General features: G+C 45.0%; 1 protein-coding gene across 1 annotated transcript in view; it reads left to right on the top strand.

The window, feature by feature from the left end:
• The window catches only part of TUSC3 (tumor suppressor candidate 3), a 192,130-nt gene that overhangs the window by 142,066 nt on the left and 22,135 nt on the right, over positions 1-27,929 (top strand). Inside the window, exon 7 of the mRNA XM_015424290.1 lies at positions 13,870-13,933. Within this exon, the coding sequence (XP_015279776.1) occupies positions 13,870-13,933 (64 nt within the window). The remainder of the gene's footprint in view (positions 1-13,869; positions 13,934-27,929) is intronic.

Below are 27,929 nucleotides of genomic sequence, written 5' to 3'. Positions count from 1 at the left end.
GTGTGCCATCCTAAGGACGCTTTCCTGGGAATAAGCCCCAGTGACTAGACCTGCTTAGGATGACACTGTTAGATACTTATACAAAGGACCCACTGAAGACATTGGCCCCTGCCACACGGGAGGGAATAGCACAGGCAAAGTGCGGCTTTCTAAAGCCGCAACAAAAGAGCGACGCGGCGGCGGGATCACATAGATCCCCTGTGCTACCGCGCACTTCCTCCCCGGCACGATCAGATGCCGGGGGGAAGCCACTGAAGTAAGAGCGCAACAGCCGAACTGCGCATGTGTGCGCATGCACAGTTCGGCGGGGAGCCTGGATTTATGCGGACGACGGGCGCGGCGGCGATCCCACGGGCGCGGCAGCGATCCCACGGCCGCGCTTGCAGCGGTGTTTCAGGTAAGTCCTCCTCTGTAGGAGGTTCTTTTTTGCAGCGGGTTTTCCAGGTTCAGGGATGGGTGCGCGCCGCTTCCCAGATGTTGTGGTGAGATCGCGCCTGTTTGCTGCGCCCCCGATCCATCCCTCTCCCGGGCCAAAGTCTCCCGTGTGACCGGGGCCATTGTTAACCTGACCCCCTTTGAAGTGCAGTGATCATCCCAATTAAGTGGTTGCCCTGGCCTGGATGGCTCTGGTTAGCCCAATTCTGTCAGACCCTCTGAAGCTAAGCAGGGTCAGCCCTGGTTAGCACTTGGATGAAAGACTACCAAGGAAGTCCAGGGTCGCTACACAGAGGCAGGCAATGACAAACCCGCCTCTGGACGTCTCTTGCCTTTAAAAACTCTAGGAGGTCACCATCGGTCAGCTACAACTTGATGGCACTTTCCACCGATGATTTTGTTGTTGTGTAAGAAAAAGGCTTGACAAAACCCTTGGGGCTTTGCACCCCTCTGGAACCTTAAGTCATGTTGCCCTCATCCAGCCTCATCTAGGGACTCCAGCCACATGGCCCCAGTCACAGAAAGCCAATTGGGTCATTTAAATCCACACAAAAAGGTCTGCATTTTACTATCAAGTCCAAATATTTCATACCGTGGGAAGGCAGAAGGAGTCTAACAAAGTTTTGAGTCCAGTGGCACCTTTAAGGCCAACAAAATTTTTATTCAAGGTATGAGCTTGAAACCCCCAAAAACCATGCTGACCTTGACAGGCTAAGAAAGACACAGAGAGAAAGAGAAATAAAGAGGGACAGAGAGAGTAACAAAGAGGGACAAGAGAGACAAACAGACAGACAGAAAAGACAGAGAAAGAGGAACAGAGAGAGAGAGAAAAGCAGGGCCGGTGCCATGTTTTTTTTTGCACACTAGGCGAGGCTACCTTCTGCCCCCCCTCCCCCATGCGCCCACCAATTTTCAAACATAAATGCATTTTAGGAAGAACGAAAAACACAACATTTGAACTTGCTAATTTCTTTTTTTAAAAACATTTTTTGCGAGAACAAGTAATACAATATTGCAATTGGCTTGTAGCTAAATTTAAATCAGCTTCCTTATTATGGGTTGCCACTACAAGGTGATTTTTATGCTTCCATCATGTATTTGTGTACAGTGGTGTCTAGAAAATGTACTGCTTGTGATTGATTCATGGTCAGGTTGATGAGAGAAGAGACTGGATTTATACCCCGCCCTTTACTACCCAAAGGAGTCTCAGAGCGGTTTACCATTCCTTTCCCTTTCCCTCCCCACATCAGGCACCCTGTGAGGTAGATGGGGCTTTTGAGAACAGCTCTGAGAGAACTTGTGACTGACCCAAGGTCACACCAGAAGCTGCATGTGGAGGAGTGGGGTATCAAACTCAGTTCTCCCAGATTAGAGTCCATGCTCCTAACCACTACACCAAACTGATGGGGTGGAAGCTGCTGAAGGGTTGGTGAAATTTCTCCAGTACTTATGTGCCATGTGCCCAGATAAAAAACGGTATACTTAGAAAATTTATATGCCACCTTGAACAAGTCTCTGGAAAAGCAGCACACAGTCATAAAAGGAACAATTATAAAATTATCAATATTAAAACAAGCCATTAAAAACAATAAAGACCCTAGCAGGGCATACGACAGCATAAGAATAGCCTAAAAAGATGTCTGTAAAACAGCTCTGAGGTTATAAACAACAGCTGTTAAAAATGGAGCCCTTTGATTAAAACCTTGGTAAAAAGGAATTTTTTTGGCCTTGACACCTACAAGAAAGGACAGGAGTCAGGCTAGCCTTAAGGGAGAGGGCATTCCAGAGGCAAGGTGCCACCACTGAAAAGCTCCTGTCTCTGGTTACCACTCACTTCACTTCTTCTCGTGAAGGCACAGATGGCAGGGCTTGGAAAGAAGATCTTAACGACTGAGCTCAACAGCAGAGGAGGAGGAGGAGGTCTACACAAGCCTATTGAAGTCAATAGCCAGGGCCAACCTAACTCTGTACCAGTGTTTCCTCTAAGCTGAGTTAGTGTGAGCTAGCTCACAGTTTTCTAACAAAGTAAGAGTGAGATACGCCTTTGATTTTCATTCAGGAAAAGACGTTTCTCTGGTGTGAGATGCTTGGAAAGCACTAGCCTAACTCCAGCACTAGCTCCTCTCTCTCATCATCTGCAATTCTGTACATGCACACTTGACAGTAAGCCCCTTGAAACCCTGTGGGGCCTTCTTCTGATTTTATAATTCTTAATAAAATCTGGGTGCTCGTCAGAGACTCCAGGTAGGATGAGGACGGTCTTCTGGCCTTCCATCCTCCTAAGATGCCTTCATTTCTCTGAAGGACACAGCCAATTTCCTCTTGGCATCCTCTTGACGTCTCAGTTAAGGGATGGGGAGCGGAGTGTGGTTCCTTTTGGAAATGGTGTGCAGCTGCCTCCTGGTCTCTGTGCCACAACTGCAAGAGTATCACCAGGAGAAATGCCAGAGGCTTTAGGATCGCAAAGAAACTGGCGGGCCCTCTCCAGAAGCCGCTGGATGTGACCAATTGTCCTGGAGGGTGGAGCGAGGCTGTTCGGGCCACCGATGCTGTCAGCGGTCGCCCTTGCCTCCCGCTTTCTGTGCAGACGCTTCCTCTTTCCTCCCCCCACCCCGGCTCCAGCTATGAGAAAGCGAAAGAGGGACAGAGAAAACAGGAGCTAGGCAAACAGTCTACAGAACAGCCTGAGAACTCTGCAATCCAAGTTCTGGCTCTGCAGTAACTCCCCAAGAATGGCAGAAAGATCCCTGGCCCTATATCCCCAGGCAGAGGGAGAGACACAAATAGGGATGAACCAGCTGCCTGAGCGCAGTTCTCACTCGAGAAAAAGAAATAAAAATAAAACTGCTGCTCTCTGCCTGCAGTCTGGATTTTCAGCTGGATCTCTCGCTCAGGCAGAGAGAGTCCAAGCATCTCCTCTTGGCGACAAAGGGATTTGGCTGCGCTCGCGGGGCAGGGGTGAGGGTGTTTCTCCCATTTGCTCCAGCTAATTGACCACGGTGCAGTCTCTCTCCCGCTTGGCTTAACGCAGTGACCTGACACCCGAGGAGGGGAAGGAGGGACAAAACAAAAACTGGGGGGGACAGAGGAGAGAAACCTCCGTGCACACCGTGAGATTTCTCCCGGGCAAACACAAGCCTAGGGACGATGCCTTCCCCCAGTGGACCCATCACAACAAACTGCACCATGTCCCCAGCCCAGATATGCAAACAAAAGAAAGGCCAATGGTATGGCTTTTATGCTCGTGGCTCTAAAACAAAGGGGCAGAGGGAGGCAGAGCAGGGCTCCTCCCTTGAGGGTCTGACTCGCTCTTCAGCCTCCTCCTTTGATTGCTCCAAATGCCAAGGGGTGCTACTCCTGGCTGGGTGGTGCTCCTGCCCCCCCGTTCCACCCTCTGCCTAGGCTTCCCCCTCCCCCCCCGTCTGCCCCCAACATCAGGAGCACCAGAGGAGCTAGCGTTTTTGTGCTGCCGCCGAGCAGGAACTCCCAGGCCCAACTGGGACTGCCCCACTTCCAGGTTCACCTGGGCAGGAAGGGAGCGAGGAAGTGACCTCACGCCCACCTCTGGTTGTGGAACAGCATGGCGAAGGCGGCCCCTCGGGGGCAGCAGCCAGCCATTGCTCTGGAGCGCTGGGTGTGAACAGTGCACCCGGCAGACCCCACGGGCGAGGAAAAGCCACGCCGAGGCCACTGAGCATGTGCAGAGCGCCTGCAGCTGCCCTCCCTGCACCAGACGGGTGAGGGCCCCCAAAGCCAAGCTCTGTCAACCTCCCCCCAGAGAGCTGTGCTTCGGGGCGGGACTGGAGAGCGAGGGCTGCTGCAGCGGCTGCCTCTCCGCCCGCCCCCCACGGCCCCTGGATGGGGCGATCGGGAGTGATGCAGAGGGCTTCCCCCCTGCCTTGGTCCCCCTGGCTGGGCTCTGTCAGGCCGAGGATGAGGCGGGCATGCCTTCCTTGGGGTGCCATGCCTTCGCTTGATCATGCGCCCACCCCCCGGCCTCCTCACTCCTGGAGCGCCGCTCCTGTGCGCTCGGGGTCCAACCGACCCCTGGAAATTTGAGACTACTTCTCATATATCATGGTGTTTTAACTCCACTGTTCATTCTTTCCTCCATATATCTATTGGTGTAGCTATATCTACTGACTGAGGATTCACGTCATATACCTGGTAGACTAAGCTCTAACCATGAAAGCTTGTGCTACAAAAAAAAATAATCCTTTTTTTTTTTAATTTACTAGAATAGGTTCATATCTGGAATTACAGTGCAATCCTGTGAAATGTTGCTCCGGCCTAAGCCCAAATGCAATCCTGTGAAAATTCAGTTATTTTGCTGTATCAGTGCCAAGTCCACACTAGGGCTTAGCCCAGGTGTATGTTTTCCATAGCAGTGTGAAGTGCTTGAAGAAAAGTATCTCTGAGCATGCACATCCCTCAACATTGGGTCCCTGCAGTCTCCTGCCTTCCCAGACACTTAACAACTGAGGAGCAGATTGTCTCTGAGCAGAGAGATTGGCAGGGTTTCCAATAAAAGGTCTGAGGCCACAACCCAGCCAGCCAGCTTTCACACTGGTAACAAGAGAGGATGGAGGTTGTATAAGCTGCAGGTCATGGGGCCAGTATGAAGCCACATAGGATGGAAACTGTAGTAAGGAGGGGAATTGGGTTAGGCTTATCAAAAAAAAGCTTGATGGATCCTCCCCTCTTTCTTCTAGGAAAATAAAACCTCTGCTCCTTCTTTTCTCCCCTCTCCTATTTGCCAACTTCTACCTAGTAAGCAGGAGCTGCGGTGACTCAAGTGGTTAAGACGCTGAACTGCAGGCTGTGGAAGGTCAGTAGTTCAGCAGTTCGAGACCCGAGTTGCCGCATGATGGAGTGAGCTCCCGTCTCTAGTTCCAGCTCCTGCCAACCTAGCAGTTCGAAAGCATGAAATTGCAAGTAGATAAATAGGTACCACTTCGGTGGGAAGGTAACAGCGTTCCGTGCGCCTTGGTGTTTAGTCATGCCGGCCACATGACCACGGAAACATCTTCGGACAGCGCTGGCTCTTCGGCTTTGAAACAGAGGTGAGCACTGCAACCCTAGAGTCGGACTCGACTGGCTTTCGAGCAAGGGAACCTTTACCTTTACCTTTTTTACCTAGTAAGCAACTTACAAGATCAGTGAGAAATGGCAGTTTTGCTTTTGGAATGCTACCTCTGGCACTTTTTTGATAAATTAAAAGTGTGTGCAGAAGTTTGAAAAACCTGTTTATTTCTCCAAACTCCTCCATTTTCTGCCCCACAAATCTTTTTGTTCCTGTCTCTGCTGGCTTCTTCGATTTCAGTTCAGGCTGGAGTTGGAATTAGCTAGTAGTAAGTGCACTGAACATTAAACTTCTGGAAGGAAAGCTCAGAAGAGAGAAAGTCATCGCCTTTACTTAGAAGTACTTATGCCAGATTGTTTGCATGCCACCATAACATAGGTGAACAGTAATTATAAGGAGAAAAGGAGAAGAGTTATTCTGGTATGATCATTAGTGCTTCAGATTTGAGGGAGATTATCAAGTTGTTATCAAATTGCTCCTGATTTATGGTGACCGTATGAATTAATGACCTCCCAGATGTCATTAATTGCTCAGGTCTTGCAAACTGAAGGCTGTGGCTTCCTCTGTTGGGTCAATCCATCTCATGTTGGGCCTTCGTCTTTCCCTGCTGCCTTCAACTTTTTGTAGTGTTCTTTTCTTTTCTAGTAAGGTCTTCTCATAATGTGACAAAAGTACAATAACCTCAGTTTAATCATTTTAACTTCTAGGGAGAATTCAGGCTTCAATTATTTATTTATTTGACTTATATTCCGCCCTCTCTGCAAAGCAGTCCCAGGGCAGCTTACAAAGACTGTATAAAACAACTAAAACAGGAAAATTCATAAAATCACAACAGTATAATCGTAAACATAACAAGATATAAAGTGCTAGTACGGCTAATATTAGGATGGCGGAAATGAGCAGCATTCACAAGTATGCAGTCAGCAAAAAGTTATCGTCTGGGTTGTGGCAGGCTGTTAACGGTGGTATTAATGCTGATATTGATGTTAATGTTGAGGCCAGGGCCTCACTTTGTGTAGTGCAGCTCCCTAATCGGAAGGCCTGGTGGAAGAGCTCCGTCTTATAGGTCCTGAGGAATGGTATCTGTAAAACTCTTCTCCAATACCACATTTCAAATGAATCTATTTTCTTTCTGTCAGCCTTCTACATTGTCCAACTTTTGCATCCATACGTAGTGTGTATTTATGTATGTGTATGTGTATGTATATATAAGGTTCTTGGTTTCAGCTTTAGTCATACCCATAGAGGAGTCCTCCACAACTATGTAGACAGGCAGTTTCCAATGGGAAAGCAGAAAAGGATGCAGGGAGTTACAGTTCTGCCTGCTTAAAGCAGTGGCACCTTCACCTGTGCAGAGACTCTTCCCTGCTCATGATATCCAGCCCAGTTTTTCCCTTTAAACTAGGTCTTTGTAGCTTTGTCCTTGAGTCAGTGATGAACTGGATGAGGGTAAACAAATTGAAATTCTGACCATGTAAAATGGTTTCCAAATGAACTCAAATAAAATGGAGTTGTTGATGGCATTCTAGTCCCAGTGAAGTGGTAGAAATTGGGTCACTCTGCAGTTGATCATTTGTACTTATCAAAGAACCCAGATTTTGAATAGGTCACCTGGCACTTAAGCAGTATGAAAAGCCTACAGCTCTTTTCAACAGGTTACAGTAAAGCCCCTGGAGATAAGTCCATTTTACGAGATTCAGTGATTGCTTTAAATGGCATCACACACTCGAATCGAGATTAGGAGATGAAATCTTTTTATCTTCTGCAATATAAGAAAGGGATCTTTAAAGCAGTGACCTTTACTACTGAGTGAAGTCTTACTGAAGTCTTCTGGGCTTGTGGCCATTGTGACTTGCCATTGCAGTGACTTTGATTACTAAAGTGGATTTGGAAAGGGAACACATCTGTTACAAGAAGACCTTGGGTATAATCTTTAATACTTTTACCTGAAGAGTAGCGAATAGGGGAAGGGATCTAATTCTGCTGGGATACTTGCCTGTGTTTCCGTATCAGCCCTGAAAGCTTCTTGTGGATATGAGCTTACAACTTTTATGTCATCAGGGAACGTATCTCAGTGAAGAGGAGTCTGTTCATATGCTCCAAAATCCTCTACGTGGAAACAGCTACTTGAAAGGTATAGCTAGTGTGTAGAGCAGTGTGTAAAGCAGACAATAGATTCAAAAGTGTTGGTACTTCTTTCTTCAAACCAGAACTGGATTTGCTCGAACAAAATCGTACATCAGCCTGTTTGCTTATAACTCCTGAAGTCGTGGCATTATGCCTACATGGTATGATTTACATTTTGAGACCTATCCTTTTTTCTTTTCTTTTTTTGGCAAAATTGCCGTGTGCTTCTGTGCCATGTAACTATATGACGCCAGTGACTTTATGGATAAAGGAACTGACTTAGCAGAAGTTGCTTAATTCTTTTGTTAATTTCCATCCCTTAGGTGAACTTCCCTTCTGGTAAGCTGAGATCTGATACCATTGCTGTGAGGCTCCTGCTTACAGAGGGAAGGGAGTCCTATTTATTCTATCTAAAGAGGGGCAACAACAACAAAAAAAAGCAGGAGTTTTGTGTAGTGGTGGGCAAATTTAGAGACAGCTGCCCAGACTACAGATATTAGGTAAGAAAGCTGCTATATGCTTGCTTTGGCAGAATCTTGTTTGTATCCACAGCAGTTTCTACATTCAGATACCTTCACAAATAGTAATTTAGGGGGTGATCACCCAGCCATTTAATCCCCTTCTGTGTGCTGCTCCACCCGTCTATCTAATGCCAGTCTAAAATAAGAGCTGGGAAGTTGTCACTGTTGTACATGAAACCAGATGGTTATCGTCAATGAGAAAGTAAAAGAAGAAATGATGGAGAAATAATGCTAAGAACTCATTCCTTCAGTTACTGCAAATCGGTCCATAACATAAGTGGCTAACTCCCTTCATCATGCTTAAATTGCATACCCATAGACTAATCTGCATACCCATAAACTAATCTGGCTTCTCTGCCTTTCCTCATCATTTACCTTTTCTTGGACACTGACTTACATTGTAAGCGCTGAGGGAAGGGCTGGTCTGTCTTCCATTTTGTGTGCAGTTCTTAGCCCTTATAGGTGCTCCAGAAAATATTGTCATATACAATACATTCACAAGCAGGGGACCCACAGGAACGCGCGGGATCAGCCATCACATTACCCCCTTAGCTGCTCCACCTCTCCCCCCCACCCCTTCTCTCACCGTCTGTCTATCTTTCATGTTCTCTCTTTCTCTGTCCCCCACCCATCACTATTTCTCTTGTTCTCCCTCCCCACAGCTCCTCCTGTCACTCTTCCTCTCTGTCTCCCCACTAATGCCTGTCGGTCTTTCTCTCATTCTCGCATCCCCCAACACCTGCTGTCACGGATTCTCTCTTTAAATCTCTTTCTCTCTTCCACAGTTCCTACTGTCATACCCCCTCACACACAGAGACACACATACTTTGTCTCTTTCTTTCTCCCTCCTCCCTCCCATCATTCGTCCACTCTTCCTCTCTCTCACCCCCATGCCTGCCGCTGACAACAATAGTCCCTCCTCTCCCCTGCCCCAAACAGCGAATGTGGGCCAGGCAGCTGGAAATAATTATCTCTCTGCTCCTTAGCTGTCCCACCTGCTCAGCCTCTCCACTGCCTCAATGGGGGCAGTGGTGACTCACCCACCTGGCTGTTCCATTGCCTCAACAGCAGCAGAGACGGCAGCTCCCCCCCCCCCCTGTCCAGCCACTTCACTGCCTCTACAACAGTGGCAACAGTGACTCCCCTGCCCGCCCACCCGGCTGCTTCGCCGCCTCAGCAGCATCAGCCAGTGTGACTCACTCACTCACTCTGCTACCTGCCCAGCGCAGAGGAGCTTTGTCTGCACGTGCACAGACAACGCTGTTGTTTTGGGGAGGTGAAAAGTACACAGACGGACGAGTGATTCAGCTTAGCGTACTTTATTAGTGCAGAACAAGACACCTTTAGCCAGCTCGCAGGCCAGCTTATATCCCCCACGAATCCACCACCCAGAACACCCCCCCACTTCCCAATAGGTCCCAACTAGTGGCCGAGAGTCCCATAGGCTCTGGGCCCAGAGCCTAGCCGTCTGATTGGTGCGGGCTAGGATCCGCATCGTCCTTTGCTTATCAGAGCGAAGCTCAACGCTTGCGCTTGACCGCGTGGCGCCCAAGCTGACCACACGGTCGGAACCTGATACATTACAGGAGGGTTTAGATCTTCCATTTTGGGGGTCATTCCAAGCTTTTTCCGGGCAAAACGGGGGGTATTCTTTGATGATCTGACCATCCTGCTATATAGTGGTGATTGTCTCAGATGGAAGCCACTAGAGCTTGGATGTTTTGGGTCATCGTTGGTGACAAATAAATCTGTCCTGTGCTGTTGAAAAATTGTGAATTCCCCATCAGGACTCCAGTGCCTTGAGCACGTAGTGCATTTGTCAGTGATTGTACAAGTGTTCTTCAGTAAAAGAGAGAACTAAATATGACTTAATCTTGTTCTGTTGTTTTTAGGCTGCTTTGGAGGTAACTGACTAGTAAGATCTGGTCTCCTCATCCCCCTTCCCCTTTCTTGTAGTGTGTATAGATGAGAATGAGTGGGCTGCAGATTATGATGAAGCATATGGTTCAGGGACATTTTATAACAGAAGCTCAGCATGAGTGTGAGATGAGGGGTTTGCATGTAATGAATGCTGCTACAGTGAATTGCAATATTTATGAGCATCAAACAATACAGAACCATCCTTAAGGTGATGGTTAGCCTAGTATGCAGTCACATGGGGTACCATCCCAGCTAGGAGAACCATCAGTAAAGAAGCACTTAGGGGCTACATTACAGCTCACATCAGGTGTCTGCAACATGTGGCTTCAGAGCAGGATGCGGCTCACTGCATGTTCTGGCCACCAGGTGGGAGGCAAATCACAGTTACCACAGGGTCTGACCGGAGGAGTTCTTGGGTCACAGTCCCAAAGTCATAGTGCAGAGTCCAATAACACAATCAAAGGTAAAGTCAGGAGGCAGCCCAAGGGTCAGGTAACAAGAATGGCTGTGAGACAGGTCTGGCAACTGGTGGGATACTCAGCAAGATTGCAGAAAAGTTTTTTTTTTTTATTGAAAAAAATAATAATAATCAAGCGGTTACAGTCTAGAAGTCACAAAAGTACAGACAAAACCAGTTACAAATACAAGTCAATAGGATAAAAATCGTAACACTATTACACAACAGTCCTTTAGTTTAAATAAACCTTCAAGAAAAATTTAAGACTGGACTATTCTATAGCCTTTAGTCAACACATTACAGCTCACATCAGGTGTCTGCAACATGTGGCTTCAGAGCAGGATGCGGCTCACTGCATGTTCTGGCCACCAGGTGGGAGGCAAATCACAGTTCCCACAGGGTCTGACCGGAGGAGTTCTTGGGTCACAGTCCCAAAGTCATAGTGCAGAGTCCAATAACACAATCAAAGGTAAAGTCAGGAGGCAGCCCAAGGTTCAGGTAACAAGAATGGCTGCGAGACAGGTCTGGCAACTGGTGGGATACTCAGCAAGATTGCAGAGAAGTTGATCCCACACTGGCCGGATCATCTCTGAAGCCTTCTATAGGCTACAGGTCTGGCTGGTTAATATGGCAGGCTCTTCCCTGCAAGCTCACTCATCTCCTCTACTCATGAGGAGTACTGGGACCCAATTCCTCTGATGACGTATTGGTCTCTCTCTTCCAGCATTTCCTTATCAGAGGAGAGGCCACAGGCTGCCAAGCACCCATCTACCTGGTCCATGCCTCAGTCCTAGCCCTTCACCTCCTCTGCTCCTAGAGTGTTTCAGAAGACTATGGCAGTCCTGGTCATGGGTATGGGTGTGCAATCTTTTTGATTTTTTTCCCCCCCAGTTTGCGTATATTTCATTTTTTAAAATTCGGGATTTCTGAAAAATCCCGGATCCCAATACTGGCAAAGTACTCAGATCCAGGATTTTTTCTGAAATCCTGAATCTTTCTGGGTCCAATAGACTCAAGGTGGGGTGGGGGAGCAAACAACCCAGGAGCGGCAAAGCCGCAAAACACAGCTTTTTTCCCCTGATTTTTTTTCTGCACTCCCTTTAAACCAGGCTGGTTTTAATGGACTGCAGAAGAAGGTGGGGGAAAAACAGCTGACAGGCAAGGAGCAGCCTCCCTGCCTCTCAGTTGTTTCCTCAATCTTTCTGGTTCCTGAAAATATCCACCATGATTTTGTTTTGGGGGGGGGGGTTTCCCGAAAAATCCCACATACTTTTGGGATGCCAAAATATACCCGAAAAATACTGATAAGGTATTTTTCAGTTATATTTTTGGCTCGGGAAGACTCAAATGCACACCCCTAGGCATGGGCAGGTACATATTGGGGCCTCCAAATCTGACGGCCCTGCTGGCTCAGGGTACGGTGTTGGTGCTAGCTCATGGTCCCTTCAGGAAAACCCTGAGACTCCGGCCCCACAGGAAGGATTTGCCAAGGCAGGGCTTGGGGACTGGCTGTCCTCTTCTTTCTCCAATGAGGACTCATGATCTCATGCTACACTGTGGCAGTCTATGATATTGAAGAACCAAATACAACTCTTTTTTTAAAAAATTGTTAAGATATATTGGAGGGATCAGTAGGATGCTAGAATAAGAGCATTTATGTGACAAAGGGAATGGTATGTCTTGATTTTATAGGACTTATGGAGATGTACTCCCCTTAAAGTAGCTGGTTCATAGTTTGGCAGTGCTGTTGGAATGTAGCTTGTTGGATAAGAAGGTGATGTTGATCACCAGGAGCCCCTTTCAGCAGCTTTGATCTTTCCTAGGTTGGAAAGATCTTGACGTAGTGGTGCATGCCCTGGTAACTTCTATATTAGATTACTGCAACATTCTCTACATGGGGCTTCCCTAGAAGACTTTCTGGAAGCTACAGTGGTACAGAATGCTGTGGCCAAAATGCTGATTGTGGATCATATGGACCATATCACTCTAGTCAGGTTCCACCTGCACTGACTCCCAGTTTGCTTCCATGGCCCAGTTCAAGAAGTTGGTATTGACCATTGAAACTCTTCATAGCTTGGGACCAGCATACATTAAGGACTGCCAACTGATCTCAGAATCTAAGCAGGGTTGGCCCTGTTTAGCACTTGGGTGGGAGACCACCACGAAAGTCCATGGTTGCTATGCTAAGACAGGCAATGGCAAACCACCATGTTCATCTCTTGCCTTGAAAACCCTATGAGCTCACCATCTTCAGAGGCCATGCTGCTGGTCCCCACATCATCTGAGATTATATGGGTGACAACAGGTAAAAGGGCATTCTAGTCATGGCACCAAAACGATGGAATTCCATCTGCCGGAAATTCTGTCTGTCCCTCTCTACCATTGTCTTCTACCAGTGGGTAAAGAATTTTCTATTTTGTATGGCATTCCCTCACTTGACCTTATTTCATGTGTGTGTGTGTGAGAATGATTAAATAAATCCTTAGGTTTATAGAAGTGCACTAAACTGATTGCACAGGGCACTCCTGTGTATATTTATTACCTGTTGTCAGGAATCATGGGTGTCACTTTCTTCTAACCAGTGTTAGGGCTGCAGAAAATGTTCTTAATCGATATGTCAAGTTATATATATTTCAGTTATGTTAGGGGGCTGCCTTATAAGGGCTCTTTGTTTATTAATCGAATTGTCAGTGATCAGTAACGTGAAGTTATATATATTTCAGTTATGTCAGGGGGCTGCCTTATAAGGGCTCTTTGTTGTTCTCCTGCTCTAACTTTTGGCATAGCTTGGCTTGTTTAATTATAAAAAATCACCGACCCCTGGCTTAGTGGTTAGAAGTCTGGACTCAAATAATAGATGTTACTTTTAAATGGTTTAATAAATGGCTTTTTTCCCCCTCCCCGGTAATGTCAGAAGTAGATGAAGATATGAATTACAACAACGACAACAAATAAATTCTGGCACTCTTACCTTAAAACCACAAGAGCTGCCTGATGAATCGGAGGGTTCATCTCATCCCCTGTTCTGCCTTCAGTAGCACTTGCCTCAGGGAGTGCACACACTGGGCATGAAGGCTTCAGCCCCGCCCTGAAGGTTATTCCCAGCATTTAAAGTTATTTGGCTTGCAGCAAGAATGTATTAAGGTGAATTGTACTGATACCTTCCTGTGACTTCTGTACATGTCCCTCTTCCTTTGTATTTTGTGTTACCAGGATGATTTTGTTTTTTTAATTCCATTCAAATATATCAGTGCTAATGATGTCCTTGTTTAAATCTTCTGCACAAAGTGATCTATTATTCATTTCTCTTCCTCTCTTTTCCTCAGAGTTACATACATGGAAGCAGCCAGGCACAGTTTGTGGCCGAATCTCACATTATACTACTCCTGAGTATCCTTCAAGTGTTGATGGATGGAATAAGGCAAGCTAAAGTGGAGGTCCACTATTACGCGAAATTGCGTTGACAGTGAATATCATTGAGGGTTTGAACAGCGATTGCATTTTCCTGTTTATTAGCTGCCAGATTAAGATGATGCTCCCAGTCTGTTGCCATTTATTTGCGGAGAAATCTGCAGCCGCCTTTTTGACTGTCTGTGTGCTTGCTTTTAAATTATTATTATGTAGCTACTTCATCTTCTGAATTCTAACTTGTTTTCTGGTGCCATGCTATTTGTTTTTAGTTCTTCCTATCAGTCGTCAGAAATGTTTTTGAGTGTTACGAGAGTCAATTCCATTGATCAGTCACTGTCGAAGGGCGGGGTACTCTGGACTCTGCACACAGCTGTGTGTGGGAGCTACTCTTAAGGTCACACACACATTTTCATCCCCACTCACACAAGTATAGAGTAGGTTGGATCCAGACTTGACATTTCTGTGGGCACGGATTCTTGGGCAAGATCGTCTCCCCCAATAGCAGCCTGAAATGCCTCCTGAAGTCCTGTTTCTGGGGGTCCCATTTTAGGGGAGGAGGAAGAATCGTACTCACAAGCACCCCGTGTCCCCGTGGTAATGTCTAGTCTGGATCTAAGCCAGTCTGCTGTGTGATCAGGTTCTTACTCCTGTAGATCTTAATGTGTATATAGCTTGCCTGCGTAATCAGTCTGCTGTTCAAAAGGGATGCGTGGCTCACATGGTTAGGATATATTTCATGTAAGCACACCATCATATGGCACATTATGCAGACTGTGAAGTACACAGTTCCAGTGCTTAGTCCAGAACTTGTATGTCAATTTTATTCTCATTAAATAGTTTCAGCAGTTCATTGATTAAATATGATCCAATTATAAGGCATGTATCTTGCACACAATATGTGAGCAAGTTTGTTGGGCATGCAGCATAGTCCCTGCAATCATCTGATGTCTCTAATAAGAATTCATCTACAATGATGGAAGTAAATTATGTATTTTGATTATGGAGTCATTAATGTCAATCGGGGCTGTGGTGGCTCAGGGGTTAAGATGCTGAACTGCAGACCGGAAGGTCAGTAGTTCAGCAGTTCGAGACCCAAGTGCCTCATGACGGAGTGAGCTCCCATCTCTGATCCCAGCTCCTGCCAACCTAGCATTTCAAAAGCAAGAAATTGCAAGTAGATAAATAGGTACCGTTTCGGTGGGAAGGTAACAGCGTTCCATGCACCTCAGCATCTAGTCATGCCAGCCACATGACCACAGAAATGTCTTTGAACAGTGCTGGCTCTTCGGCTTGGAAACGAAGATGAGCACCATGCCCTAGAGTCGGATTTGACTGGCTTTTGAGCAAGGGAAACCTTTACCTTTACCTAATATTCATGACAAAGATTGCAATATGAATAATAAATGTTTTCTATTGCCCCCCCCCCCAATGTTGTGACAGTCTAGAGCTCTTGTGCACATTACTTTGGATGTTTGGGGGAGTTTTTGTGGTAGGTATCTGAACCTGCCTGCTGTCTTCTTCCAAGAGGCTATATCAGAAGTATAGTACATAAACTGAAGGTTGTTACTGATGCTTTGTGTGTGCATACCCATACACTTGAATTCTATAGCTCCACTGGATTTTGACCTACATGGAGTGTTCTGCCCAAGTAGGCAGCCTTAGATTTTGCAGTGTCATCAGTAATGCTGAATGTCCCCTTGCATCCACCAGAAAAGTAATATAGCTGAAGTCCACTGATGAAGCACTCTTGCATTGCCATTAGGGTTGCCAAGTCCTACCTTAAGCCGCAGCGGGGGACTCCCAGTGCCTGCGCGTGCGCGCCGCGAGCACGTCACCTGGAAGTGACGTGCTGACGCCGGGCACGTCCCGTGCTTTGGGGGTGGGGTTCCCCCCAGGGCCCGATCCGCCGGCGGTGGGGAACGGGCCTCTGGGGCGGGGGTTTCCCCGCCCCCCGTGGGGACTTGGCAAGCCTAATTGCCCTTATTCTGTAGAGTTGGGCAAGCACCCTGGCAGCATGGATGCCTTTCTAGCGAGTAAACCCAATTTCATGCTTATTACCAATAAGTGGAAATAGATTAAGAGAATAGGCCTTAATAAAGGTGATAAGCAAGATAAGGAGTGAAAGCACCCCATGTTTCCCCAAATATGTGGGAGCAAACAACAGTATTTCAACAGTGCGTCCTAAGTAGTATTTGGCTTTTCGGAGGAGGCTTGCCCTATGATCCTAAAAATAATACACACAAATACAAGTCTCATGGGTTTCACTGGAAGCTCACCTCCAAATAAAAACCCTCAGACTCAAAGCATTGGATGCATCCAAGAAATCAATTTATTTATACCCCACTCTTCTTTCCAGTGGGAACCCAATGACCTTACAGCAAGGTTCTCCCCTGTTCCATGTCATCCTCACGCGGACGATCCGGGGTGGCCAGTTAAGCTGAGAGTGTGTGAGTTGCCCAAGATCACCTAGCAAACTTTCGTGGCAGGGTGGGGATTCGAAACTGGGTCTATCAGCCTGACATTCCAACCGCTATGCCACGCTGGCTCTGCGATACATTTTTTTAATAGTACTGGCTTGCCATTCTCACAGCTTTCTGTTTCATATGCAGTATTTGAACTAATAGTCTTGTAGTTAGGATGGCAGAACAAGTAACTTAGTGGCAGAGTCCCATTCTACCTTGCAGCAGGAGACCTTCAAGAGGTTTGTTTGGGGTCTCCCCCCCCCCACAGTCAAACTGAGAGTTGGAATGCAAAGGGATTTTGCAAGCAGTATGAGGTCTTCCATGTGGGCTCTTAATAGTTATCCATGGAAGACTTGTTTGTGTTTCATTATCCTCTTTATACCGGCATTAATTATTAGCTGTCACTTCTTTCAAAAAATGAGAAATGTTTATTTCAAGAAAGAAACATGACACAATGCTGATTTCCTAAACAACTTTATTGAACTTCTAAGGGTTTTTTTGTAAAACCGTGTTAAGTTCCTGGGGGCAGAAACAAAAGCAATTGAGTTGGGGCTTATCTGAGCGATCCATATCAGTTTTTGTCTTTTTCCAGTTTATCAGGAAGGAGCTCCAATTGTTTGAACTTCTTCAGACTTCCTCAAGGGGTAGCCAAATGTGTTTCTAGAAGGGACTTTCCCTAGGGATGGACATTTATATGTCTCAAGTGTCAAGAGTGTCATCCTGCTCCTGAGAGAGAAACGAAGGCTTTGTTCTGTCAACTCTGTGTAAATCTCTTTTCTTCTTGAAAAACAGGATGCCCTTAATGCAAACACCCTGTGAGTCTTTTATTTCTTTCATTCTCAGGACCACAAGAGATCGGATGGTTTAGAATTTGTTCTGCTGCTAAGTGAGCTCTTGAAGGGCTTCCTTAATGTCACGTTTCCTCCTTTTTGTGAGCCAGTTTGGTATCATGCTCAGGTAGTTCACAAGAGAGCTTTTCACAAACTGGCAACATAAGGAAATTCTGTTCCCCTGGGATGAAGCCCTCATCTTCAGTCCTGCCTCCTGTGCATCCCAGAGCAAGAGGCCTCCGAGTATCCTGGCTGTCAAGGAGGCTACTGATTTGCAGGTGGATGTCAGAACAAAATACTCTATTACAACAAGCCGCTGTGCACTAGACTGCAGGGATTAATATCTGTGTTGGTTTCTGCTGATACATTATTGGCATTTACTCTTTATTCATTTGTTTTTTTTAATTGGATTATTATATTTTGTTATTCTGGTATAATAGTCCTTGTGACCTACATTTTAAAGGCCCTTGATTTTTTTAAGTGATTCTGACTTTTGTAATCCTGATCTCCTGAAAGCCTCATCCTGCACTGGTTCTTTGCAGATCCATAAGACCTGATCAGCATAGGCTGCAAGGTCTCTGTGGATGGTTTCCCATTAGCATGGTGGAATCCCAGTCTCTCTTCCCCCTTTCTCTCGGGGCACTCTTGGTGATTCCAGATATAAGATATTCCTCTGGAAAGCTATTTTCTAGATATGCTCTAAAGGGAGGCATTGGCAATGATGACTTTGAATATGTGACGCTGCCTTACACTGGCAGTAGGTCTATAAAGGTCAACATTGTCTAGTAGCAGCAGTTCTGCAAAATCTCAATCAGAGGTCTTTCCTATTGATGCACAAATCTGTGCCCCGTGTGCTCCCGGGGCCGAATAAAGAACACACAGTTGGAGACCAGGGAGAGGATAGATATCTGTTTATTGAAATAAATACAGGACTGGATACCTCAGCACCCAGTAACATCAAGCTGTATTTTGCTCCAACCAGGAAGGGCAGTAGATCTTATACCCCAAACGACATCATGACGGTTTACATATAAAGAAATCCCTAACTGGTGTCCAACAGGTATCATCATCAGAGCATCATTTGAGCTGGCACTTCTCTATTGGCATATTCCTTTGTTGATCATAAGTGTCAGTGATTACGTCTGCTTATCTGGTCCCGGAACAGTGGAGAACATCAGTGAACAAAGGGGCCTTCTTTTGGCATCATTCCTAACTTATTTGCTTCAACTTAAAAATGGGGAGTTCTCTGATAAGAGGCATACAACTTGGCAGACTTCCTGGTGCCAGATGCTCTGTTCTGTGAAGAAAGATATTGTTTTGGGAACATTCAGAGTCTTTGCATCTCATAACTTTGCTGTAAGATGTCCTTCAGATGGGGAGCTTATAATTTCAAAGTATACATTCCATTCTATTATTTGCTGACTCTAAAAAAAGGACCTTTAATTGATTCTATTCTAAATCTCCTCGTGCTAGGCTAAATGCTAATAAGGCACAGTGGCAGCTGGCATTCTACATGTCAAGAGAAATATCTGAAATCACATTCATAAATTACATTCACTGGTCCCTTATCTTACACTATCACCTAGTAACTGATACTTTTAACTGGAGATTCCAGGGGTTGAATCTCATACCTTTTGCATGTAAAACACATACTCTGTCAGTTAGCCACAACCTAACCCTAACCCTATTTAATTGCCTGCAATCTTAGAGACATCCTGCTAAGACTTTCTTTGCTGATTCTGAGAACCCTTGGGCAGGGTGTAACATTAGCATTTTGGAGGCAAATGATACCCTGCTGTATGTGCTTGCACCAGTGCATGGGGAGAAAGATTCAGATGTGGCTTCCTCTACATCAGCCTCCCCCCCCCACACACACATGCATGCACCTTTAGGAGCCTGTGATCACCTTTGGAATTCTGACACAATGGAATTCAGCCACAAAATGGCTGCTATAAAATGGCTGCCGCATTCAGTCACACAGTGAAAATCTTTGTACTGTGATGGCAACTTCTGCCAGAGCAACATTATTTAAAAAAGAAAAATCAAAAAAAAATCTGCACAACCAATCAGATCTCAAATGGCCCATCAGAAGGCTTGCTAGGCAAAGTCCCCCGCCTATTTTCTAAAAATACTTGGCAGGCATCAGGAAAGGTCTTGGTTGGGGACCTCTGCTCGACACTAGGATTCTTTGGTGACAATCACAGGCACGTTCGTCCAGCTCAAGAGGAAAGCATATTGGTTCCCCTTTCCCCAGCATCTAATATCCCTTTAGCTTCCTTGACAACATGCTTTTTAAAAGACAGTTCTAAGGCAGCGTAGCATAAAGTCCGCAAATGTTCTCCAATTATACTATCAAAGCATGTTGCCGTGAGCTTGCTGGGTTTGCCTTCCTGCTCCTGTCTTTTTCTAGCAGATGTCTGTACAGTGTTCAGCATCTTGCCTGTCTCATTTACATCAGAGAAAATCCAGGCTAATTCTGTCAAAGTGTATTCATTTCAGGTCCATCTAAAGCTTGCTTAAAGGATAATGAGACTCCTATGAGGCATTTTTCCTGTCTCACAGCAAAATTCGAAAGGCAAAACTTGCCAAAATGTGGACTTTTCTTCCTGGCAACAGGTTGGCTTCCACAAACTGGCTTTCTAGGCGGTACATCTGAGGACAGGTATTTCCAGGGGAAGAGAATGAATGCTGAACGCAGCTTGAGAATTGTTTTTAGATTTGGATCGCTTTTAATCTGTCATTATAATAACAGCGTAGTGCCATTTTCCCCCAGCATCTGTTCTCATTTGTCTTCAACTGGCGAAGGCCTGTTTTCCTTCCTAAGAGCAACAGTCGCTTGTTATCAGGTGCAATTGAGAATGAAGCTTTATGTACTGTAAACAGATTTGTCACCAGCTCAGTTGGATGATCGTTGCCTGAAGGGGCCTGTATGTAATTTTCACAAAATAATAGTTTGTATTTTTAAGGCAGGCTTATATCAATATTTTGGTTGCCCTGAGTTCCCCCCCCCTTAAAGCCACCAATAAATCATCCCAGAAGGTGAGATGTATTCACAATGGGCTGAATGATTCTCAGTATAACTAAAATGATCAACTCGATAGAAATCTGCATTCAGTAGACTCACCGAAGCTCAAGGCAATATTCTTTGAGTACACTGACATAAAATAATTGTGTTTGTTTGGCAGCAGTGATGTTTTAGAGGCTTTCTAAAGACTTGAGGGTAAGGTCAATGTATGTTCTTGTCTTTCAGAGGTCAGTAGGTGGGAAAGACTACAGTATCATAATGCTTGCAAATGTTATATAGGCCCCGGTCACACGGGCAGGGGCCTGTTTTCCTTCCTAAGAGCAACAGTCGCTTGTTATCAGGTGCAATTGAGAATGAAGCTTTATGTACTGTAAACAGATTTGTCACCAGCTCAGTTGGATGATCGTTGCCTGAAGGGGCCTGTATGTAATTTTCACAAAATAATAGTTTGTATTTTTAAGGCAGGCTTATATCAATATTTTGGTTGCCCTGAGTTCCCCCCCCCTTAAAGCCACCAATAAATCATCCCAGAAGGTGAGATGTATTCACAATGGGCTGAATGATTCTCAGTATAACTAAAATGATCAACTCGATAGAAATCTGCATTCAGTAGACTCACCGAAGCTCAAGGCAATATTCTTTGAGTACATTGACATAAAATAATTGTGTTTGTTTGGCACCAGTGATGTTTTAGAGGCTTTCTAATGTCTTGAGGGTAAGGTCAATGTATGTTCTTGTCTTTCAGAGGTCAGTAGGTGGGAAATGTTCTTGTCTTTCAGAGGTCGGTAGGTGCTTGCAAATGTTATATAGTTTCTATTTGGTGTTTAGTGCTATTTTTTCATAACTACAACATCGACACATGGAGCAAACAATGGCATCTCCTCTGGAATTTAATGTGTCCATAATTTATTGTCTATAGTACAGGGACAGAAGCCTGCTTAGATTGTATTTATTTTACACAAATTAGCATCTACTGTGGAGGAGAATGGTTGGTGGATCTTAGCAGAGCAGTTATAAGAAAGGTTCTTCAGACCACATGGGGGGAAACCTCATGTTGGATTACTTCACCTTGGGAGAAGAGGCTTCTTCCAGATATAATACTAGAATGTCAATAAGACGGTTTCTATTCTAGCCTTCTCTCTAACACAGCTGGTTTTCTGTGTGTAGGAAAAACCCAAGCAAGAAGAAAGAAATTATTTCTGTATGAGGACAAATCAAGGTTTGCAGAGGAATTATTGGCTGTGTTCACACACACTAAATAATCCACCTTCAGTCCACTTTCAGAGTACTTTCCAACTGGATTTTACTGTGTGAACTGGCAAGACCCAGTTGGAAAGTGCATTGAAAGTGGATTATTTAGTGCTTGAGACTGCAGCCTTTGTTTGGTTTTATATGATGGAGGATTCGGAACATAGTCCCATATCTGGAACAAGAGCTTCACAATATTACCTTCCTGCCTGTGTAATTTGCTTCCAACTTCAACTCTTGCTTTTTGACAATCTAATGGTTATGTATTAAAATCAACATATAGTTGACGTTAACATTAAAGCTGGGGACATTGTTCACTTCACCATTCATAGTTTATCTGTTCTCAGTCTTCCCATGCTTTGAATGTTTTTAAATGAAGCTAGAGGAATCCCAAATTAATCTTTCCCTTTCTCACACTCACCCACTCAAACATGCACCCATGGTGTTAGAATTTAGATAACATTTCTTCACCTGGCCACAAGCATGCAACAATTCTCAGCTTATTTTGCCGTAAGCTTTTCATAATACTGGCTTCTGTTTCCTCACCCCAGAACATGGAAGATTAGCAGCTCTAATCTGCACTGTTTTCATCCTTGCTGTTGCAAAAACATTCCGCTTAATGCAGCTTGGGTAATAAATATTTTCTTTATCAAAAGACTTTCCATTTTAAGTAATGTATTTGCTTGTACAGCAAGTGATAATTTGGAGGTTGTTATTATGGGGGATTTACAATAACCTGCAGGGGTTTTCTTCCCCCTGTCATTAATTCTTCACTTAATACACTTAACACAGATAAAAATGTTGGTAGCTAAGCAGAAATGGAAAACAGTTTATCTAATTGGATGTTGTTGGGTTAATTTTAACATGGCAGCAGCTTGCTGCTCAGGTTGAATTTCCATTTTAGTTTTTTCCCTGGTTGGCATTGTTTAAAAAAAAAATTAGTAACAAAGTTTTCAGGGAGAGGCAGAACAGGAAATGGTCAGTTCAGTTAAGTAAAAGAATGAAGAGACTGGGCAGAATTAAGAAAGGGGCAGGGATTTGGAAAATAAGCTTTTTTCCCCTACAAATTCATTTGATTGTGGAGGAACAGTACACTTCTGCTCCCACTTCTCCAAAGTGTTGAGCACAGAATATTTCTTGCTACTGAGAACAAATCAGTGTTTTATCGCCTCTAGTCCACATACTTGAGATTTTTTTTTTTTAAGTGTAATTGTACATCCTTGTCTCAACTTTTATTTGGGGTTCTCATTTTCAAGCTTTTCAAAACCTATTTTCTCCAACCAGTTTGACTGACACCTTTCAAAATAGTCCGGGTGTTATCTTGCTGAAAATGAAGGATCTGAAAATCAGTGTCCATCATTCAGTTAGCTGTACTTCCATACCCTGCCTGTTGTAGCTGGACGAGACCAAAATGGTTTTTAAAAATCTTTACCTTCACGGATCTGATAGCTATAGATAGAATGTCAGTTCTCAGTGGCATAGATCATCAAAAACCTACAGGCTTCATCAAAGCTTGACTTAGGGGTGGTCTCCTAAAAAAACCCTCCTTTTAAGATGAGAATTTCACTGCTTGAGATTCCTACTAGGATGATGCGCCTGGATTGATATTGAAGGCAGTCAGTTAGCAAGGACCCACGCTCTTCTATTTTGTTAGAATAATTCTGTTCTTATATAGATATGGCTCAGAGTTCTCAGCGAAACTGTTTAGCAGAGAAAGTTTCCTTGTTCAGCGCTCACGATTGGATTCTGAGCTGATACGTCCACATGGCATCAAGCAACTCAAACAGCTGCTGAATGCGTAAGTTTCCAGCTTACTGCTGCTTGGTGGATGAATGGGGATTCACATTCTGACTCCATCCACTGAGTAAAATAGCTACAAAGTGAAGCTGCAAAAGGGAGAAGAAAGAGAGCTGCTTTGTCTTCCCTTCCCTCAAATCAGGGTGGGGACAGAAGCTTTACTTTTGATCCCTCGTTACATAGTGAATGCTCACTGCGTGCGGCCAAAGGATAAAAACAATCATCCGGATAAGAGATGCCACACAATTAAAACAGATTGCAAAACTACACATTTTAAGTTTGACACCCTTTTTGCACATATTTTCTTGGCAGCCAGAGCATATAGGTCTGCTTGTTTGGAGGTTCTAACAGGGGAGTGCAGCTCTCATATACCCTTGACCAAAGAATGGTACACTCTACTCCAGAGGTGTCAAACTCGTTTGTTACGAGGGCTGGATCTGACATAAAAATTACTTTCCCAGGCCATGTCTGCCATAAAATGAAATGCCAGGTACCGGAGATATAAATTTTATAAATGATGCAGGCCAACCCAATTAATGATACTAATTTTTTACTCAAAATACGAACAAAAGCAATTGATTCCTAGGAGTGATAACAATCGATTTACTGGGGAATGCGCAAAATCCCTAATAAACGTATTTAATATTATGCAAGACTAGTTTCCCACCCCCCAAGAGATACCATACTCACCCCCTAGCCACACACACCTCACCGTGTGCACCCGCGCCTCCCCCCAGGCAGCCTCCTGCCTTCCATTTCTTGCACCAGTTGCTCACAGGCCAGATAAGAGCCCTGGATGGGCCGGTTCCAGCTCTTGGGCTGCACGTTTGAAACCCCTGCTCTACGCCTTCTCTCTGGGATGGTTGTCCTTTTCCACCAAGCTTGCATCTTCAGGAGGAACTCACATGGAGCGGTGAGGGAGGGAGGGGACACCCGCCTAGCCGGCCAGTTCAGCCGAATCAACCTTGGCAATCAATGGGATGGCAGATGTTGCAGCCAGATTGCCCTCACATCAGGGCATATAAGTCTGCTATATATGTAGGCAGCTGTGCATGCAGTCAGACTGGGTTAGATGGCTGCCAGAATTTTATATGCGGGTTCTAGTATAGAGGACATTACAATGCAGCATGTAGTGAGGAGGATCCTCAGCCTCTGCCGTAGCACAGACACAAATACGCTGATCAACTTGTTTGTATGAGTAGCATCCTGTTAACATGGTAGATTGCATGGTCTGAAAGCAGATGGGTGCAAAGGCTGGTCTTAGGTTGTAAAACATGATGTTAGGCAACTAATAGGCTCTGTCATGATCCACTTTGAGCTATTTGTACCAAGAGGAGAATTTGGAGCCTATCACAGTATGCCTATCCATCAAGAATTTGAAGCCCATTATGGTATACCTATCCATCAAAGTTCAATCCCTCGTGTGATACCAAAAAAGGAAAACATTTCAAACAGCTTTTAAGACGTGGGTGCCATTTTTGGCAGGCACTGGATGGTGTTAATGGTGTGTGGCAGACGCTGAGCTATGAGGACAATCAGCAACAGTAGAGCTAGTGGCCATGTTTTGTCAGTTGCTGTTCCATGCTAGTGAAAAACTGAGCTTGAAGAAACTGGAAGTCACTGCAGGCTCCAAATGCATGGCATTCTGCATTGCCACCATTGTGTACTCAAACCAGAGGAGACTATTCAGCTGGAACCAGACAGTGCAGAAGGATTGGGCAACCATCAGAAGCCTGTAAAGAAAATGGTTCCTTGAAAATTTTGGCCTTTGTAAAAATCTTTGTTTCAGGCTGCAGGTGTGGCCTAGAGAGTGTTCCCAGAGATGGTTAAAGACACAGAGAATGTTGACCTTCCTAGGTTAGATAAGATCCAACTGGATATAGGGAGGTTCTGCCTTACACCAGCTATCAATTCACTTTACAAGCAATTGAGGTTTATCTATGGATTTCACCTGTGGGAACGAGACGGACCAATCTGCAGTAAGTTTCATTTCTTTCCCTCTGGTTAAGTCACCCCATAGATCATGTGCCCAGCAACACTTACATCACCCCTAAGGGTTCTGATTGGCTCAACAGATCTGGATTCAATTAGAGACCTTTGCCCATAAAACAGTTAGTTGCTTTTCACCATTAGCTTATAGGGTTGCCAGGTGAGGCTGACAAGCTGGCAGGGGACTTTCCAGGAGCCTCAGGGAGAGGGGAGGGAAGAAGCACAATTGAAGTCTGAAGGGAGTTCTGGCTGTCACATTTAAAGGGACCATGTTCCTTTTAAATGCATTCCCTCCTTTGGAAATAATGGATGGGGGGCACCTTCTTTTGAGACTCATAGGAACCCCTAGTCCAATCCTTTTGAAACTTGGAGGGTTTTCTGAAGAGATGCACCAGATGGTATGCTGCAATTTTGGTGCCTCTACCTCAAAAAACATCCCCTCCAAGCCCCAGATACATACATATTGATTCTCCCATTATACCCTGTGGGGATCGGTCTCCATAGGGTATAATGGAGTGCCCAGTGGACATTTTCTCCCCCCCTTTCTGATAACCCTGAAGGGGAGGGAGGGCCTCCAACTGGGGATTGGCAACCCTATTAGCTTAGCTTCTTGCTTTATGGTGACTGTGCACCAAGTAGTTACTATCCTCCTGGCAGCCATCCTGATTGATTGATTGCTCACTCATGAGGGCCATAATGCTTGCTGGCCCAGGATAACTCTGGAGAAAGAGAGCCGCTTTGATCCTGAGACCTTCAGCCTGAGATAGATTAACATCTGGTACCCTGGAACCTTGTCTTACTGTATTAGTTAGTAACTTAACTTTTAGTTTTATTATTTTCCCTCACAGTCCTGTTGTCTTTTAAACTTTTTTTTTTTGCACCTTAATAAAATAATTATATTTTACTTGTGGGTTTTGCCTTCACTGACCTCAAACCACCTGCGCGCCACTTTGCACTCTGACTGAGAAACACCCCCACTTAAATCTTCTTTGGACTTCAAACACCCGGGGTGGAAGACAGCCACACTTTTTTAACTGGGGGGGGGGCGGATAATTTATGCAAGATGTCAAAAGCGGGAGGGGGAGAGAAGCAGCCTTCTGCTGAGCCAGGGGTGCCATGGCGTGAAATTGACCAGCACGCTGAAACTGACTCAAAACCATGGCCCCCTCCCAAAAAAGTCCCTAGCTACGGGGCTGGCTGGGAGACTTGCCCATTTGCTCCCGAGCTGTTGGGACAGACTTGAATGGGCTAGTGGTAACCTCCCTTCTTAGTGTGAGGGCAGCCTCATGCTAGGTTTATTGTAATTTTGTTTGTTGTAAGCCCTTCCACCCAAACGTCCTTAGCCAGGGCTTGGTTGAGGACTTTTGACAGGCAGAAGGATTGGGCAACCATCAGAAGCCCACGATGTAGAGAAGCTGGCAGCATTTTTTTCCCCCTGCCTACTTGGCTATGCTTGCAGCCCCTGCCCTCTTCTCTCATGCCAGGATTTGATAAATGTTGGTAATTATTACCCTATGAATAATTGAATTAAATAAATAATGGCCCAGGCGTAGGTTTGAGCGCCTCTTGAAACTTCAGGGTTAACCCTGGTGCTCATCCTTCTGCAAATTAAAATGGATACTTGAGTGGCCGGCTCATGGCGAGCCGGTGACCTTTTATTTATTTATGCATTTGTAATTTATTTGCTCAGGATATCTCGCCTCAGATGTAGCATCTGTTTTTGTTTTGGGTGGGATTTTTTCCCCCGTGAGATTTTACTTTTTCAATTTTCCAGCTGAGTTGCCTGAAGGACAAGGAGGCCAAGTATCTGCCCGTCCACGTACAATGAACGAGCAGCTCTGCCAGTTCTGTTTCCCTGCTTTTTAAACAGCCTAGCTAGCAGTGCCAGTGTCCCTTGTACTGCCAAAGGTCATTATTTTGCTCTGCCTCTGATGTAAATAACCCAAGTGCTTCGGTTTTAAACAGGCATCCCAAGACCAGAATTAGTTACCCACCATTCATTGCAAATGGGCATTTAGGAGAGACGGCGGTGTTCATTTTCAGGGCTGCCCCTGCCATTTGCCCTGTCATTTGAGGGGGACCATTAAAGGGCAGCAAGTTGTCTATTTAGTTCATTAAAATTTCACCACCAGGGTTAGGGATCACCAACTGGATGTATTTATTTTAATTTTATTTAAAAGGTTTACAAGCTGCCTTTCTGTTAAGCTTCCAAGAGGCCACGTCGCTATTAAAAAGAACACACAATCTTTTGGCCTCCCCTGCTTTCTGAACCTTCCATCCTCAAATGGCCCATTAGGTGAAGACCCATAGTTTGGTCTACAGCCTGGCAGCTCCAGTTTTTGTGGCTACCATATTAAACTGCTGTGCCATCTGTTTTGTTTATAGCTCAGTTTAAATCCGTTTTAATTATTTACTATGGATGACTTTTATGAAGTTTTTAATTTTTACTGTGAAATGTTTTAACTTTTGTTGTCATCCACTCTGAGCCCATTTGCGGGAAGGGCAGAATATAAGCCATGATGATGATGATGATGATGATGATGATGATGATGATGATGATGATGATGATGATGATGAATTCTCATAAAACAAAATGTATGAGGTTCTGCAAGTTTAAAAACTTG

Source organism: Gekko japonicus, unplaced genomic scaffold, assembly GCF_001447785.1.
Source record: "Gekko japonicus isolate JY-2015 unplaced genomic scaffold, Gekko_japonicus_V1.1 scaffold2358, whole genome shotgun sequence".
Taxonomy (NCBI): Eukaryota; Metazoa; Chordata; class Lepidosauria; order Squamata; family Gekkonidae; genus Gekko; species Gekko japonicus.
The sequence above is the reverse complement of the archived record's forward strand: the minus strand, read 5'-3'. Positions and strand labels throughout refer to the sequence as shown.